The sequence below is a fragment of the Anoplolepis gracilipes genome, chromosome 5 (assembly GCF_047496725.1).
Source record: "Anoplolepis gracilipes chromosome 5, ASM4749672v1, whole genome shotgun sequence".
Lineage (NCBI taxonomy): Eukaryota > Metazoa > Arthropoda > Insecta > Hymenoptera > Formicidae > Anoplolepis > Anoplolepis gracilipes.
This window is the reverse complement of record NC_132974.1, coordinates 13,388,978-13,406,815: the sequence shown is the minus strand read 5'-3', so window position 1 is coordinate 13,406,815 and position 17,838 is coordinate 13,388,978. Positions and strand designations below refer to the sequence as shown.

General features: G+C 42.7%; 1 protein-coding gene and 1 non-coding gene across 2 annotated transcripts in view; both read right to left on the bottom strand.

Moving 5' to 3' along the window:
• Wge (BAH domain and coiled-coil containing protein winged eye) overlaps nucleotides 1-17,838 on the bottom strand; it is a 59,281-nt gene that overhangs the window by 26,029 nt on the left and 15,414 nt on the right. The window contains exons 2-6 of the mRNA XM_072893154.1: nucleotides 8,509-8,736; nucleotides 6,802-6,927; nucleotides 4,135-4,437; nucleotides 2,240-2,650; nucleotides 1,646-1,876 (exon numbers count right to left, since the gene is read on the bottom strand). Of these exons, the coding sequence (XP_072749255.1) occupies nucleotides 1,646-1,876; nucleotides 2,240-2,650; nucleotides 4,135-4,437; nucleotides 6,802-6,927; nucleotides 8,509-8,716 (1,279 nt within the window). The 5' untranslated portion in view covers nucleotides 8,717-8,736. The remainder of the gene's footprint in view (nucleotides 1-1,645; nucleotides 1,877-2,239; nucleotides 2,651-4,134; nucleotides 4,438-6,801; nucleotides 6,928-8,508; nucleotides 8,737-17,838) is intronic.
• On the bottom strand, nucleotides 7,967-8,039 carry Trnaf-gaa (transfer RNA phenylalanine (anticodon GAA)). Its single transcript has one exon. It is a non-coding gene; the product is annotated as a tRNA-Phe (tRNA).

The following is a 17,838-nucleotide window of genomic DNA, read 5'->3' as shown; positions in this document are numbered from 1 at the left end:
TTTTCACGAAAATCTCGTCAATTCACTTCTCGCTTCTCGCACGTTTTTTTTTTTTTTTTACCGAGGGACAATTTATACTTATCTATACTAAACGCATTTATTTCACTCATCATCTTGATTTATCCCTCCATTCAGCCTTCCGTCCTGAATAAGCCTCGATTGTTATTTTGAAGAAAGGGAGGAGACCGCGCTGGATTTACGCATCGCATTTTATCGATGCACTCGAAAGTGCATTCGTTTAAATCACCATCTCGCTCTCACCCCTCCTTCCTCGTCTCACCTTTCCTCTTTTTCTTTCTGACACCTCTCCTCGGCGGCCTTCGACGCGGTGCAACGCAACGCAACGCAACGCAACGCAACGCAACGCGACGCGACGCGAGGCGCGTTACGCTCGCATGACGTAACACGTGCGGGCATCACGCATCACGCACACGAGAACCGGTGTGAGAGCTGAGAGCGCGGATGTGTCGGGACCGGCCAGGAAGAAAGAGGGTCGAGACTCTTTCGAACCACGCCTTGTGTTTGCGTCGCCATGCGTGCCACGCACCTCCTACTTTAACGAGACTGTCTGTCTCTCTCTCTTTCTCTCTCTTCCTCTCCTCCCGCCTCCGCCTCCTCTTCCTCTTCGCTCTTTTCCTCTCGCTGTCTCGCTCACGAACCAACCGACCGACCGACCGATCGGTCCTCTCGCGCGATCTCTCGTCTCGCATCTCTCTGTCTCTTTCTCTCTTTCTTTCTTTCTTTTTCTTTTCGTCATCGCGCGTTCCTTCCTTCCCTTTTAATCCCTCGACGTTTGTACGCCTATCGAAAAAATGCGTCGCGATGATTTTTCGCGTGGATGATGAAAAATGTGATTATGTCGGTTTATTCGAACGGTATTTTTGGCAGATAAGAGCTTTGTATATGCGGGTTGCGCACACACAGTTTCATCGCAAACTGGCGAACGACGATTATTCCTCGCGCGCTCGTTAAATAATATAATTATCTTTGATTTTGTAATCGCATCTTATTTAAATATTAATCAAGATTTTTTTTTCCTTTTTAATACCGTGCGTCATCCGCAGGAACGTGGCTATGTGAGAAATGTGATTATGTCGATTCAGACTACGTTTGGATCTTTGGAGTAAATTGACGACAACATAATTATATCTCTGATGATTTTCAAAAATATCTTGTATTGTATTTTAAACACGCGTGTATGAAAGATTGTTTTATTACGCTGTATTGTCGACTGACCGACGATTATTGAGTATGATTGTCGAGAACGCGATTACATCTGCGATACCAAAGATATATTTTTACTTGTTGAACACAATCTTGTAGCGCGCGATTATTGCGTTTCGATTGCGTCTCATCTTCTCAAAGATTACGTGATGTATCTCGAGATACTATTGTCGTACAACATACAATACATAGATTCGTACAATTTTCATCGCGCATCTGCCGCTAATGATACGATCGTCGTATATATGTCTAATGCTCGTATCGGGCACGTAAAGAGAATTAAATGGCACAAGTGCGACAAAGACACGCGATAAATTCGATATCTCTTCTATGACAATTAATTCGGGCTTGCGATAATTGGGACCACCATTTTGAATGTATGAATAATTGACTTTTCGTTTTCTACACGACAAACACTTACCGTTCTCGGTTTTGGGTGGAACGGGTTCAATCTTGACGGAGGTGGTGGTGGCGTGTAGGGACGTGGAAACCTCGGCGACTTGGCAGGGCACCGAAGCCAGAGGTTCTTTCTTGACCGTCAGATTGGCGCCGCTATTGTTGGCACCCGCGATGCCGTCCTGGCCGTTCCAAGACGAGGCGACAGGTAGCGTCCTGCTACATCCCACGTCCGAGTGCACCACTTTCGTCTTTCCTGCAATCGGTCGTTTTCGCGATCGTTAGTATATAATTCGCCAATATAATCGAGAGCCCCTTGTAATTCAATCTAATCCAAGAGCAACGTGCGCGTAAAATACTTTCCAAAATTTAAACTCTACTTTTCTCCTTGATTCTTCATTTCTACGATTGGAAACTTGAAAAAAAATTCAACCAATGAAAAGTATATCTTCAGAGCGATTGAAAAACTACAATCTTAGGTTCGGGAAATGTGAATAAAAAAATTGAGAGATTAGAGAGATGGATAAAAAAAAAGCGCTGGTCGGGAATGCGAAGATCAAGATTCGTCATCCATGAAAAATTGTCGAGGATACCAAGTCCGGCGAACGGACACTCGTACCGTTGCTGTTCCTGCAGAGGCATGACGTCCTGGTCGATTTGTTCTCCAGCTTCACCGGTTGGCCTTGACTGGACAGAAAGGCCTCCCGCTTCTTCGTGGCCGTGGCGGCGACGACGGCGCCGGTGGTGGCTTGAATGGCGGCGGCTTGAACGGCGCCACCGCCGTGCACCAGCATGCCGCTGGTCGTGCTGCTGGTGTTGGTCAGGCAGGACGAGCCTGAATTGACGGTGACGTTGCATCCTGTCGCCGCCGTCGCACCTATCGGCGGTTGGTACTCTTGCAGGAGAACGCCCGTCGTCGACGCGACGCCGTTGGCCGAGTTGGGTGACGAGAAGCTGTTGATGGTCAACGTCGGTGCGCCGCCGGTCACCAGGGACAGCTGGGGCGAGAACGCGTTCTGGTGAAGGCCGCCTTTCCACAAACACGGAACACAAAAAACCTCACGTTATTGTCGAGCCGTTATCACGTTGCGAAATCTTGCGACGTAATAATGAGAGTGGACACACGAATTGTAACGCTATTTTTCCAGCACTCGATATCACACCTTGATGATATGAGATAATTAGAATAGGGTAAACTAGAGTATGACGGCCATAGGTTGTCATTTTTTCAATAATCGCTAGATAGTGCGCTTTTTTAATCATTATCAAAAATAATCGATATTTACAGCAGTTTATGCGCATACATTATTCGAAATAACGATGTTGTGAATCTTATATCATATTTTTACTTTTGACTATCCGCAAAGTTTTTCATTTGTCCGCTAAAACCGACGTTGGACATATTATAAAGATATGTAAATTATTATGTGACTTACAATTTTTATTTTCGTTTTTACTATTTTTTTATAAATATTTTATGGTCATCTTTTCCTTAAAAGTTGGCTAAGCTGGCCAATGCTTATGTTGTATTATTTTGATAATATAAAATTTCTATGAAATATTTTCCTTTTAATTTCGATAATATTACGTAATTTAAACTTCAGTGAAGATATATATAATATGTCAAACATTATTCAAAATAATAACAAAAATAAAAGTATGCTTTTTGCATTTTAAAAAACTATGGCCATCTTAGCCGAGTTTACCCTATTCAAATTGGTAGGAGAAGGAGGGGAAAGGATTATCATTGTAGCAGCAAGCGCGATCGGGAAAACTCGCTTCGATATTTTTTCAGGATCTCTCCGAGATACTTTCTCCGCGTTGAAAATGCTACAAGTTGTCGATTGTGATGTATAGACAATAATTGCGCGTACAGCAAACGAAAGAAATAAAATATATCTATCTGTACGTGCGAGAGATTTTAATCTGTCCTTACGTCAGTTCCATTTCTACGCTTCGCTTATCAGATTCTAACGATTAGATCATCAAGTTTTGACTAATGTAAGACGAGAACCTTATAGAATGTAATGTGATTTATTACGGCAATCATTTCATTCCGCTCTTGATAACATTTTGCTGAAATCGAATATATATATATATATTCTACTGTATTTAATTCTTCGCGATAACTCTATATATTTCGACACGTTTGTCGCATAATACAACGTTAAATAAAATTACACACGTAATCGGGAAAGGATGTATAATTGATATAATTCCATCTACAATTTTTTTCTTTTTCGTTTGTCGTGACCTACACGCATATAAACGTAACATGCACATGTAATCTAAAAAATCCTTTACCTATAAAAGATGCTTGCTAAAGACGTCGTCTTTCTAGTTTTAGAAACGAGATATATTCACGTTGTTCGTTTGAAAAAAGAATTTGATGTAGATAAAAAAATGACTCGTGAATTTATGTCGATAAAATGACGGCGATATTGCGGCCGCACAAGTTCTCGTGACGCTTATCAGCGCGACAAACGTGCACGGAGGTTGAAAAGGTTCTCTTACCGTGATGCAGATGGTGGAGCCCGGTGAGGTTGAGGGTGTGCTGGGTGTGCTGGGTGTGCTGGGTATGCTGGGCGTGATGCAGACTACCGGCAACGTTAACGCCGACACCCTGCAGGCTGAGGGCCTGCTGGCCCGCCGCCGCGGCCGCGGCCGCGGGCGCCAGGTTCGCCAAGTTTTTCGCCAGCAGCTCCAGCTGCGTCACGGGCACGGGGCTGTAGGGCGATCCCGGTGGGGGCGTGGGAGCGCCCCAGGTGTAGCCACCCACCCCAACCCCGACCGCCGCGGAAAACACGCTCTCTGAAACTGGAGAATCCACCGTCGCCGATTAATCGACCCGCTTTACCGCGATGGACGATAAGCGTACGGTATGTATCTCGTCCTCTCCCCGCGCCAATACCAACGGTATAGCATTTCGCGATTCTAGATCGCCGATTCACTTCACGATGTGTGTCAATTCCTCCAATATTTACGCATGCTTTTTCTTTATTCTCCATATATGATATTTTATTGTGTAGAATTTTCTCGATTTTTTGTGTAATAATGTGCGTAATTTCTGAAATATTTACATTTTCGCAGAAAAATATAGAGCGTCTATTCTTTGGAAAAACATGGAAAACCTGGAGTTCTTAGGGAATTTTTTTATACCTGAAAATATCTAGAAATTCTTGTGGAATTTCAATAGAAACGCGGAAAATTTTTTTAAAAATTCCTTCTTTGTGATAATTTTCCTCCTATACCGTAGAGTCGGCAATCTGTCGATAAGCCAAGTTGTCAAGTATGTGATTAAATTATATTACAAATATATATATATATATATATATATATATATATATATATATATTTATCTCTCTCTGTTTATATATTCAATATCTTAACAAGTTGTTGAATATACAGTATAAGCACATCCTGTATTTTAATTTGTAGTGATAAGAAATGAGAAGATGTTATGCAAATGAAAAATGTTGATCTTATAAAAACTATTCAGCTTCTTTCAGAAAATTACATGAAAAAATTTTTTAAATATTCTCATTACTTGGAATTTTGTACAAAACTATCGGGAAGATGAGGGAAAATTTTCAGCAAATTTTTTTTACAAAAGTTGAGTAGATCTATGAAATGAGAAAACATTTTAATTTCAATTATCGATAAAATACGAGAGAGTATCTTGAAATAGGTATTTTGATTCCATATTTCGCCAATAAAATTAGAATTCCATATTTTATCGATAATTACCTAATCGGATATTTTACCAATAATTAGCTAACTGTAATTTTGCGAAAAAAAGGAGAATATGGTGCTGGAATAACGCGGATATTAGTATTTTTTAAATCCGCGTTTCGCAGGGAAAACGTGAATTATTCTCGTGGGAGAGAGAGAACGCGACGTTCTATCAGAGCGCGCGGCAGCGCGATATATCTTCGGCAGCGCGCTGCGCCATCGCTAGGACTATTGATTTTATCTAAATGCGGATACGTATCTGCCTATGCAAATTAACGTGTGTGAAAAATACCTTGATATCTACAATGATGTGTACGGAACTGACTGTCATTAGCGGACACATCGGAAAGTGTCATTTTCCTAAAGAGGCATTTTGTCCAAATTTCGAATCTACACTATAACTTATACTTACTTGTTCGTTCTGCAACACATTCCAGAGAAGCATGAAAGAAATACACGTAACGTTCAAAATTAGAAATTACGAAACGAATCAATCTTTATTGGCGAAAAAAAAAAAAAAAAACGTTTCGAGATTCATTGAAGAGTCTATATTTCGTCAGCTTACCGAGACCATTAGCAATACGAGTTCTTTATACATGGTACTTTTTTGACGCAAAAAAGTCTTTTGCTAATCGCGAGCCTCTCCAAACTCACAATAGAGCAATTACGCAATTAAAAGTCGGAGGAGAATTGGGTGGAGAAGGAAGGAATTGAAGAAAAATGCGCGCGCCTAAATAGAATTCCTGTGTGCGACCGCGTGTCCAGTTGTCGAGTAGACTCTTTCCCCTGCGCCGCGTCTCCCTTCTTCCCCTGAGAATCTCCTCAGCTCCTAACAACCTCATTGTTCGAGGTGTAACCGAAAACGCGGGCTCCGTAAACCGACGGTGTATAGTAGACGGACAGCAGATTTGGGAGAAAAAGAGAAGAAGGAGGGTAGAGAGGGTCCCTTTCTCCCTCTCGAGTCTTGTCGAAAATGGAATCTCTGGTGAGATTTCAATTATCTGAGGGAGTCTTGTCACCAAAGACTCCTGGAAAAATCGCTAGTTAAAAGTGATTCTTAATTGGTCCTAATTCCTTCAATCGTCAAATGTTCTCCGATTTTTTACCGTCTTTTATCGAGAACTATTTGCAGGTAATGATATTAATATTATTGACCTAATACACAGATAACATATTATAATCGAAAAGGTATCTTTATCTTTAGGAAATATTGACGTTTGGACATTGTAAGAGAGAAGGAAGCGTGGCTGTGAAAATTCGCACAAGTCAACCTTGAAAATTCTCGATTATTTTGTGCAAGATACAATTCTTAACATAATTCTCAATCAAACGCACGATCGGTTCGCAAAGATTCTCGCGTTCTCGCGTAAAGCGCGTGAGAAATGTGCAAAGGACACGCGGCCTTGAAAGAAAATGAATCGGAGAGAGAGGAAGTCGTTGTAAACTTACCCTTGTGCGTCGTCGCGTGATAAGCCCGTGCTGGCGTCGATTGCCCGGGGGTGGCAGGAGTGGCGGCGACGTAACTGCCCCCGCCACCCCCTGGGAATAACGAGTACAGTCCGTAGCGGTTTGCACCTGTAACATCATTAAGATATCGGAGAGTTTATAATTAATCTAGGCAAAGTAATTCAACGACACGCGACAAAGCGATTGACACTTGACTTTCGATCGAACGAGATTCGCAAACGCTTAATAATTCGGAGAAAAATGCATATTATTAAAACCATGCGTAAAAATAGATTCAACATTACAACTATGATATCTGTCCCCTAAACATTCTGACAAAAAAAAAAAAAAAAAAAAAAAAGAAAAAAAAAAACGGATTGTTTTTATTCCCTTATCTTGCGGACCCACGTAACCGGCTATTACAGAATAAAGAACTGGAAAGACTCAATATTTTTCTCACTTTTCTTTCTTTCTCTCTCCGTAATATCTGATTCAACATGTGCTCGACAAAAGTGTGTGACATGCTGGTCTATCTTTTTCTGTCTATTGTTAACGCTTTGTTTTACATGGATTAAATGACGAATTTTTTGTATCGATCAATCACACTAGTATACGCGATCTTTTTATCAAATGTCACAATACTACTCGTCTTCTGCATATTTCTTGTCGCCAAATGCGAAAAGGTAATCAGAATTTTATCTTTAATACGAACCGCTATAATGTTTCGAAATGCTTGCCAATGCATATGTGGCGTGCAAAAGAATTATCATAAAATTCGCACCTCATCAAAATTCATAATGTTGCAAGATGGATTTATTTGAAAAATAAACAACTCATTATTTATACAGCGTTTCTTCAAAACGTTATTAATAATAAGATATTTGTCCAGTTTTTCAATAAACGGTAATCAATCACCTGGGCAAATACGATATTTTGACTTGGATCAAGTCAGATATAATGTACATATACTAAATGTTATGAAATACTACATAACTAATGGTTATGCCAAGTTATACTAAAAACATGAGTTAATTAAAATAAAGGTAAATATTTGTTCCGTTTTAAAACTTAATAAAATACTATAAAAAAAAGAAGAATATTGCATTTCTATAACATTTCTATTAAAAAATACTACATCAAAAATACAAAAAAAAAAAAAAAAAAGTTTTGCCGAAACCCGGGATTGAACCGGGGACATTTAGATCTTCAGTCTAACGCTCTCCCAACTGAGCTATTTCGGCACGTAAAGATTGTAGCGTACAACTCAAATTCGAGTTATCGAGTTGATAAAGCGTGATAAACGTATTATATGTCAAGCGTGAACGACCTCCGATCAATAGTAAACATTACATAACGTATACCGGATGCACCGCAGAAAATCCGTAAGTAAAGCACAGCATCGAGCTTGTCGAGGAGACTTTTCTCAGCGAAATCGAACGCTCTACTTTTAACATTTTCCTGAATATATGGAATATAAAATATATATTTCGAGAGAGGAAAGAATTAAGATTTTATATATATATATAGAGTTAAAAATAAAGATGAAAGGGTGCGAGTTTCATCGATACATCTTACATAAGCGAGAATCCTCTCTCTCTCTCTCTCTCTCTCTCGGAGTTTAATCTGCGGATTATTACGCTGCCGCGAGATGATAATAATAATAATTGAGCCACACACATACACATAATGTATAAATAATGTAATGCGAACCTTGATTGTGAGCGGGCGCAGGCGTAGCGGCCAGGGGTGGTATGCCCTGGGCCTGTTGATGGGCAACCTGATTGGGCTGCGCAGGTGCTAAAGGCCATAGGGTCGTCGTAGCAGCGGCGGTGCCAGTCGTCGTCTGCTGCGCCCGTGCCACCGTGTCCCCCACGGGACGATCGCCGGTCCCACCTTGGGCCACGGGAGGGACCAACATCGAACCACCCCCTCCCGAGGCTGCAATCAGAGTATCGAGAAAAAAATGCACGGCATTAATCTCCATTTTCAAGTTGGAGAGAGGAACGGACCGAGCGAGAGCGACGTTCGACATCTTAATTTCAATCGCGCGGATTTTCTCTCCCGACGGGAGGAAATTTTCCTCGTTACTCGCGTTGCAATATTTTCATCGTACTACAAAATATTCTGATGATTGAGACACTGGAGTTTTGAAAAGCAGAATCCATTTGAAAATAATCTCGTTTGAAAGATAAGATCGAGTCGTAAAGAAAAGATCGTTTTTGCTTGGACAGTTCAAAAAAAAAAAAAAAAAAAAAGAAACAAGTATCTGTTACGAGTCGAACAAAGAGTCCGCGTCATTAGTGCTATGATTAGCCGTTCCCGGACACCCCGTGGATACATGCGTAGCAGACGTCCGTGTCTATAAATCCTCGTTTAGAGTCTACGGTAGAAAATAACATATCGGCCGCGATACCAGCCGAGAAATTACTTATACTTTTAAATTATCGAGTTAAAAATATCGATGCCATTTTCTATCAAGATATCGATATTGCGATACGGTAGTATTTCGAGTTGAAAGAGTAGCTTTGGATAAAGAGAAAAGTGAATGAGTTTAAAAAAGAATTTGAAAAGAAAAAAAAAGGAGAGAAGACATAGAGACAGTGAATGAAAATCGAGAATAAAGTAAGAGAAACAACGAGAAAGGTGAAGGTAGGGAAAACAAAGACGAGGTTAAAATAAAGAATATAGAACGGTATCAATGAGCTGGACGAAGAGGAACATGAGAAGGCGCACACGAGGAGAAGGACGAGCGAAGGGAGGGAGGGAGGGAGGGAGGGTTCCGTTTCGAAGCGGCGGGTGGATTAGGTCGGAAGGAACAGTGGAAGGGTGCGAGGTAGGAAAGGGTAGCAACAGGTCGGCAAGCATAATGTAGTCTCTTAGAGATATACAGGGTGATGCGTCTAAGGGTGTACGTGCGACACAATCATCGTAGATCGATATAACTGATTTTGAGATCGCCAGCTTGATACGCAAATTTTTTCACTCTTTACAGTTTACTAGTACAAGAAAATAGTTTTCTCATCTCAGAGTTTAAAGTGTTGAACAGTTTTTAAAGATCAATTTTTAAAGAGAGAGATTCTTCGTTTTATAACGCTAGATAAATTTTTAATTTTGGTATTAAATCAAATTAATCGATACACGAATATAAAAATAGACGTAAATTTTATATTTTCAAGATTGTAAATGATTGATTAAAATCAGTCTTTAAGATCTTCTCTCTCTCTCTCTCTCTCTCTCTCTCTCTCTCTCTCTCTCTCTCTCTCTATAAAGAGGAAATTTATAAAAATTAAAATGTCAAAACATGATTGAAATCACATGTCGTTGACATTAAACATCTCTCATTAAAATACATCAATTCTAATTAATAAATTTCCCCGCATATGGATAGCTTTTGATACAAAAATATTATATATATATATATATATATATATATATATGAGACGCAATTAAATTGATTACATAGCAAAGTAAAAATTTGGCGCCGCCTAAGATTAATTTCCGCCTACAATGCAATGTAACAACATAACCGGCCGCGTTAGCGGGAATATAATGAATATCACGCGCCATTTTCATAAAGAAAAATAGCTCCGGCGAGAAAATTATACAGTCAAGTTACACAAGTACAAAGTTAATCGCGATCCTTGACGCGCCCTCGCGTGCGCTCGGTCATGCGTGCACGCACGCGCTTACGCATAAACGGCTTACGCGGAGAATCGCACACACTCGCTCTCGATCTCGCCGCGTGCAGTAACGACTAACCGCCAATAACCTGTCAATCCGCAGGTATACATCGTACCATGGAGGAATACACGTGGCGTGGCACTCGCCGATAGCCGCGCAAATTATTATGATCGACCAATTTCTCTCTTTTCATGGACCTCTCCCTCCATGTGTGTGTGTGTGTGTGTGTGTGTGTGTGTGTGTGTGTGTGTGTGTGTCTGTATAGCGATATATGATGTATACAATAGAATGTTTCGGTCGTGAACTAGAGATTATGATTCAGACTCGGTATTTTACATGCGCAATAAAATGCAAGACATACCACATGCGTTTGCGATGCGTGATTTGCGCGGATGATTCAAAATTATCGATTAATCTGCCAATTTATCTGGATGCGTATACGCATAAATCACGTCGTCGACGCGAGATATAAAATTATCGTTCTTTCTGGGTTTACGAAGAGAGATTCCTCCAAATGCAAATCATTTGTTTATGCGCGGATCTTGGTCCCGGATTTAAAGTCGACTTTACCTCGACGGAAATATGAAAGGATATTCAAAATTTGATAAGCGATTGAACATAAAACTACTCGTAAACCGTTTCGATAAAGCACCATGTGACGTAAGCCCCTAGGAACTTATCTCACGAACTACTCGGCCGCGCGTCATAGAAATCTGGTCGGCTGTTTTACAAACACCCCGTACGTACGTGTCGGCGTGCGATAAATAAATGGTGATGACGAAAAAGTCGACGCGCGAGGGGAAACAAACGTGGTGGAGGAGACGTCCGAGACGCGTTCCGAAGGAGGCGAGGTCCCGACAACGGCCTAATTTTTCATTTCCATCGCTCCCGCCGCCGCCAGCAGCAGAGAGCGAACGGGGCGAGGAGCGGCAGGGGGGAAGAGGGGAGTGGAAGAGAGAAGGAAGAACAGGTTTCCAGGTCGATAGGGTACGTACACGGGGCCCTACGAGCCCTGCGTGTCTACCTGACGACGCGCGGGGTCCTCTTTACGCCGAGGGAAAATGCTCGGGAACAGGTGCTCGTAAAAATCTGACACCTCCGACTTTTCTCGTTCGCCCCCTCCTGCCATCGACGCGACGGGACGAATTACGAGGTCGGGATTATCGCGGGCCTCTCTTCCTTGCCACGACTCTGATTACGCCGCGATCAGCGAGAATTTCGCTTTTCAATTTCCGCTTGTTTTTTTTTTTTTTTTTTTTTTTTTTTTTTTTTTTTTTTTCCATGCGCCCAACTGGTGCAATCACAGTATCATAAAGGAAACCTAATGTTTGTTATAATTATTTTATGTATTACACGGATGTAACGATGTGGAGTTTCTGTAAAACTCGCACAAAATCACGCAGCGAGACAAAACAAAAAATTTCATAATCTTTCCTTCTTCTCGCTACGCACGACAAAGGAGGTTCGTAATTAGAGAATCGAAGAACGCAAGGTTCTTTTTCTCTTCCATCTTTCCGAGATAGAGAGAGATTATTTTGTTTCCTGTCTATTTCTCTGAAGTCCCTCCGCTATTTAAAGACACGCACACGTTTTTCTTTCTCTCTTCCTCCCTCAAGATTTCTACCTCTTTCTTTCCGATTATTATTCATCATTTACATGTCTCGCAGCAATCGCTCGTTATCTTCTGTGTCAAGAATGACCGAAGAGCGATCGTCAACGCCTGATTTCCGATAGTCCATCAAAATTCAGCCCCGCGAACCACGCGCACGGATGAGGGTTAAGGAGTCTCTCCCTCTCTCTCTTTCTCGTATGTGTGTGTGTGTGTGTGTGTGTGTGTGTGTGTGTGTGTGTGTGTGTGTGTGTGTGTGGGTGGGTGGGTGGGTGGGTGTGTATGTATGTGCGCGAGTCAGGGGTCGTCGTGCACGCTCTGCTCCACCGTCGGTGGGTCGATATATGCAGCCCAGGCGACGGGGAAGGGGGTGGCCAGGATTCCCGCGCGCACCACCCTCTCTTCCACCACCCACCTCCCTCGTCCCCGACCCCCTCCATGCGACATGACAGGGGCGACCAAGCAGAGCCGGCTGTCATTTCCACATACAACCCCACGCTATCCCGAGGACCGAAATTTCCGATCTTTAACAACGCGCCGCGCAAAAGATGCCGTTTTTCACTCGCGGAATCCACAATCTTTCGGCGGGATTGAAAAAAAAATGGTTCGCTCTCTTTAAGAAACTGACGAATGAAATTGAGATTTATGGGATTCGATACGACATATATTTCGTTGATGATTCGAGGAGATCGATCGTCGCGTTGAGAGAAGATGCAAATTGAGCGACCTTTTTTTTTTTCTTTTTTTTTCTTTTTTTTTTTTGCGTCGTTTTCTGCCGCGAAACTCTTCTCGTTTACGTCTGGAAATTATTCTGGTGTGATTAGAAACGCGTTCTCGAGACGCGGCTACAGCAACGTTCGTTCGTCTGCGGCTATAAACCAAGATCCGAGAGGCCGAATCCTGAAGGCCTCTTTAAGCCTCTTCAGAGCAGGCCCGAGAGTAAAGGAGGCTCAGTTCGAGAGGACAGGTTCTGCGTCCTTCTTCAATGTCTTGCCGTGTCTCACCTACACTATGCTTCGGCTTCTTCGTCGGTCTTTCTCTCTCTCTCTCTCTCTTTCTCTCTTTTTTTCTCTTTCTCTCTCTCGACCCGCGGGCTCCTGCGTTCGCTGATAGTGCTCGCTCACCGTCCGGACACCTGGCCGAGCGAACCGAATCCCTCGAACACGCAGGAATTTTTTCCTACTTCATATCTTTCTGTCGTAAGATAACGAAGCTTGTTACGGCGTAGCCCATTGTGTAGATTCAAGGACTCGAATTATTTTCTTTAAAAAATTTGTTTTCTTTTTCATTTGAGCAAAAGATTGAATGAATCACATGTCATATTGCGATTCTAACGAAATAATGCAACGGTAAGAATAATCGAAAACTTTTCTAGTTGCAAAATGAGAACCTCGAGCTGAACAAAAAGAAAAAAAAAACAGCGGAAAAGAAAGATGGAGAGAAAGAGAAGCAGCGATTTTTAAAGAAGACAGAAAAGGACGCGCCGAAGGAAGACAGGAAGCTAAGGAAAGGGACCGCGATAGAGGGGGGGGGGGGGACCCGAAGGACGCAGGAAAAGGCAACGTAGCGAGAGGCAAGGAAATCGGAGAGGGGAACGAAAGACGAAAAGAGAAGAAAAAAAAAACTCTTGCTTAGAAGATAGATAGAAAGAGATAGAGGGAGGAACTCTTTCCACGTGAGAAGTCGAAGAGAAAAGGACCGAGAGATTAACGAAGAACGAGCGGCATAGTAGAAGGACAGGTATAAGGTAAGGATTTTAAGCTAGGTGCAGCATTCCAGGACCCGGCCGTCCGTTTTCTCATCCCTTTCCTAGAATCAGGGTCAGCGTCAAGAGACGCGCTGGCTGCGTGATCGATGTGATTTCGTGTATTCGAGTGTTACTCGTTACTCGTCGCGTTTACGTTTGTCGTCATCGTGTAAAGAGAGGTGTCTTCATCGACTTACGTAAAATACGAAAGACAGATAGTTATATCTTTTTAGGTAGCGCTTGTAGTGTCCATTTCTGTAAATGTCCAAAGTTTTACCTACGACTCTATCTTTAGTTTCACACTTGCTGTTACTTCGTTCACCATGCTACTTGAGCGAGATATAATACCCTTAGATGACGCGTTGGCGTTTAAATCGCCCCTCAACATTTTAACCAGCTCGGAGACAAATTTCTTGAAAATAATCATATTTAGATGTGAAAAAAAACCTTTTTTTATTAAAAGATATTATCTTATCTCGACGAATAGGAAATCGAGCGATAAAGTAAAGTCGTCAATCGCTCGCGAATGTCATATATAACTCAGAGAAAACATAGGCGTTATTTATATATTACGACACGACGCGACGCGACGCGACGCGACAATATCGAAGTGTCGATATACGACGAAATTGCGCGTCTAAGGGTTAATCGTATACGCGAGCCATTCCAGAAGAGGTCGGAAAAACTGCGCATCGATAGTTCGCTCGTCGTAGCAATTTGCATTCTAGGCCGGCTTTAAAGGGACGAGAGAGTGGACGCCGTTCCGGAATTTCGCACGCTTTTCCATTTATACTCTCACGAGCCGTCAAGGATCAGGGATCAAGGATCCATCCGTGCGATTTTCCCGAGCACAACTTTCACCCGAACGAGGAGGGGAAAGGAGGGGGGGGAAGGACAGAGAACGGAGAGGGAGTTTGTTCATCCGTTGCCAGCGATTATCCAGAGTCTCTCTCTCTCTCTCTCTCTCTCTCTCTCTCTCGCTCCCTCGTTTTTAAAGATATCCGGCGACGCAAACTAAATGGCAGCTCTTAGATCAATCGGAAATCTGTTCCAAGTACTGAAACTCGCTATAATTGCTCCCTATCAGAGTGAACGAGCAGAGAGATCTGCGATTCCGGTGGGAATCCGCTACGTACGTGCATTTACTTTAGTTTATTTTTACAAAACGTAAAGTGACATCACTATACAGTTTTCTCATAATACTGCAGCTCGTTTATATATACATCTCCTTCTCCTCCTCTCTCCCTCTCTCTCTCTCTCTCTCTCTCTCTCTCTCTCTCTCTCTCTCTCTCTCTCTCTCCCTTTCTCTCTTTGAAAATAAACTCGAACCTGCCGTTTGCCAAATCCTAGAGTGCACACATTGTCCTGCAGTTAGGTACTATTTTTACACCGCGTTATCCATCTATGCCGGCCTATGCGAAAAGTCACGAAAAGCTTTGTGTTTTCGGGGACTACGGCAAACAAAGTGCGCCCGAGGAGGACTACGGGGCTTCCCGGGGCAGGTCGCTAGGCAACTGGCGCCCCACCATCGCCCGCGGTGCGATGCCGCGTTCACGGGGTGTACCCGAATTAAATGACTCTACACCCCGCGTTTTCTTCCTTCTTCGGTTTCCTCGAACCGGCGGAAGATTCCTGTCCACATATAAATAATCGCACACGTCGCCGCGAGAAACTACTCGGAGTTTTGCCCATAGTCTTGGATGTGCGACACACGTGACGTTGACTATTAATAAATAATAAAGTACTAGTATCGTTTATATAAATCGATATTGATAAAAATTATTGCTCGCGCAATCTAATTGTTATTTGCGTTGATTATTCTGTACAACTGCACTTTTATTCGTTCTTCTTCAAGGACGGTAAGGGGTTTCGCATATATATAACTAACCTTGCGTGTGTTGATCATAAAATAGCTCTAACGATGGGGAAGCCATCAGTTAGCATGTACAGTAATGAGGATAATGTCTGCGTTAGAGTTCTGCGGACGCATCGGAAAAACGATGTTAAGAAAATGCGAAATCGGAGTGTGTCCGTAAAGTTGCAGAATTTCTCTCTTCGTTGGTAATATTTTATCCTGTCAAGAACCGTTTTACTTTCCCAAACTTATGTACTTCCGGCAGAGTGTTTCGAAAACGGGAAGCGATGAAATTTTTGCCAATTCTTTGCCGAACGGCGCAATCTTTTTCTCGTTCGTGCTTCACCATCGACCGTCTTTCCTCGAAGACGAGAATGCACTGAAAAGTCGCAAGAATCAAGAATGCGGTGCTTAGGAAAAAATGAGGAGAGAGGCTGCGCGAACGAATGGCGCGCGCGTGCGCCATTTTGAAAGTATACCGCAAGTTGAGAAACAATCTTTTATATGTACTTTTTTAAAATTATATGACGCGCCCATATCGTCCACAAGCATACGATTTTTTTTTTAACATGCTACGCGTATTCCGTGTTTCTTTTATCTCATTATATCGGATCTCTATATATTACCGGGCCTACCCGCAAATTATACTCTCTCTCTCTCTTTCTCTTTCTTCATTCTCTAGATTTATTCGGCTATTCGTTGTCTAAATCATTGACTCGCGCAACTTGGGACTAACTTGGTTTCGTTGGGCGATAGCGTTCACCTAACTTGGTTCTAGCCGTGCTCGGTTAGGTTTAAGACCAATCGAACAAGTCGGTCTATGTTTCACGTTTCGGTACGACGTAGCCTTGGCACCAAGCAAGCGAGAAAAAAAGAGAGAGAGAGAGAGAGAGAGAGAGAGAGAGAGAGAGAGAGAGAGAGAGAGAGAGAGAGAGAGAGAGAGAGAGAGAGAGAGAGAGAGAAAGAGAGAGATCGCGGTGTCAAGTTTCGGCGGGGTTCCGCCAGTACAATCACACGTTAATGGTTAATTCTGGCATACCCCCATAAAGCCCCGCGGGTTCTTAGGAGCGCTTTTAAACCATCGGGCCCCGTACACACGTCGAGGAAATTAAAGTCCCTCGGGCCGCTCTCTTCTCCCCACTCCCCTCTCCCCTCCCCTCCCTCCCGTGAACGCCATCCGACTGCCCGCCGTTCGTAAATTGGAGTAAACTAGACCTAACTCAACCTGAGCCGAGCGCCAGACCTAACTCAGAACCACGACTACGATATACGTATGACAAATAAACGTATATCGCTTCGACTTTGCGTTTACTAACGCGCGTCCGCGAGACCGACGCCTTCGAGATTCTAACGACGACGAGAGGCTCCCAGGTAGATACAGAGTGTCTTGAAAATCCTCATTATACTTTTAATAATATAAAGCTTTGATGTTTATTTAGAAAAAAAAAAAAAAAAAAAAAAAAAAACAGTGCTCGGGATCACATATTGATATTGAACAAATATTTAGTGTATTTTTATTATTAAATCTCTAATTGTAAGTTTAAAGAAACAAAATTCATGCCTAAATTTAAGAGCAATAAAGTTTCGCTATTTTATCGCACTTCGCTTTTTTAACTTCAGAGATACATGGGTTCTTTTATATTTTTTCATCGAGAAAAGATTGATCTCGCAAGATTTCGTTATAAGAATTTACCATCAAAATTCAAATGATCGATCTCAAGGATCGCGGACTTTCGTCTCGAAGCCGCAATCGGACATGGAGCGTGACAAAGGAAAGAGAGAGAGAGAGAGAGAGAGAGAGAGAGAATGCGAGAGAGAAGGCCCATCAAAAAACCGATCGATCGGTCGGTCACGATTTCACGGATCACCCCGTATATATGCCCGCGCGGCTAGAGAGATGGGTGGAACTCTCGTATCTGCGCGCCCGCGCGTTCAGATATATAGGAAGTGGACGAGAGAGAAAGAAAGAGAGGGAGAGAGAGAAGGAGAAAGAGAGAGGGCCCTCTCTTTCTCTCTTTCCAACAACCGGCATAAAGGGGATATACGCGCGGCTCGGTTGGCAAGGCAAGGCCGACGAGCCCGTAGTAGTGCTCTATCGGCTTTAACAACGAGTTTCAGAGCTTTCTGCCCCCTCCTTCCTCCCCCGCC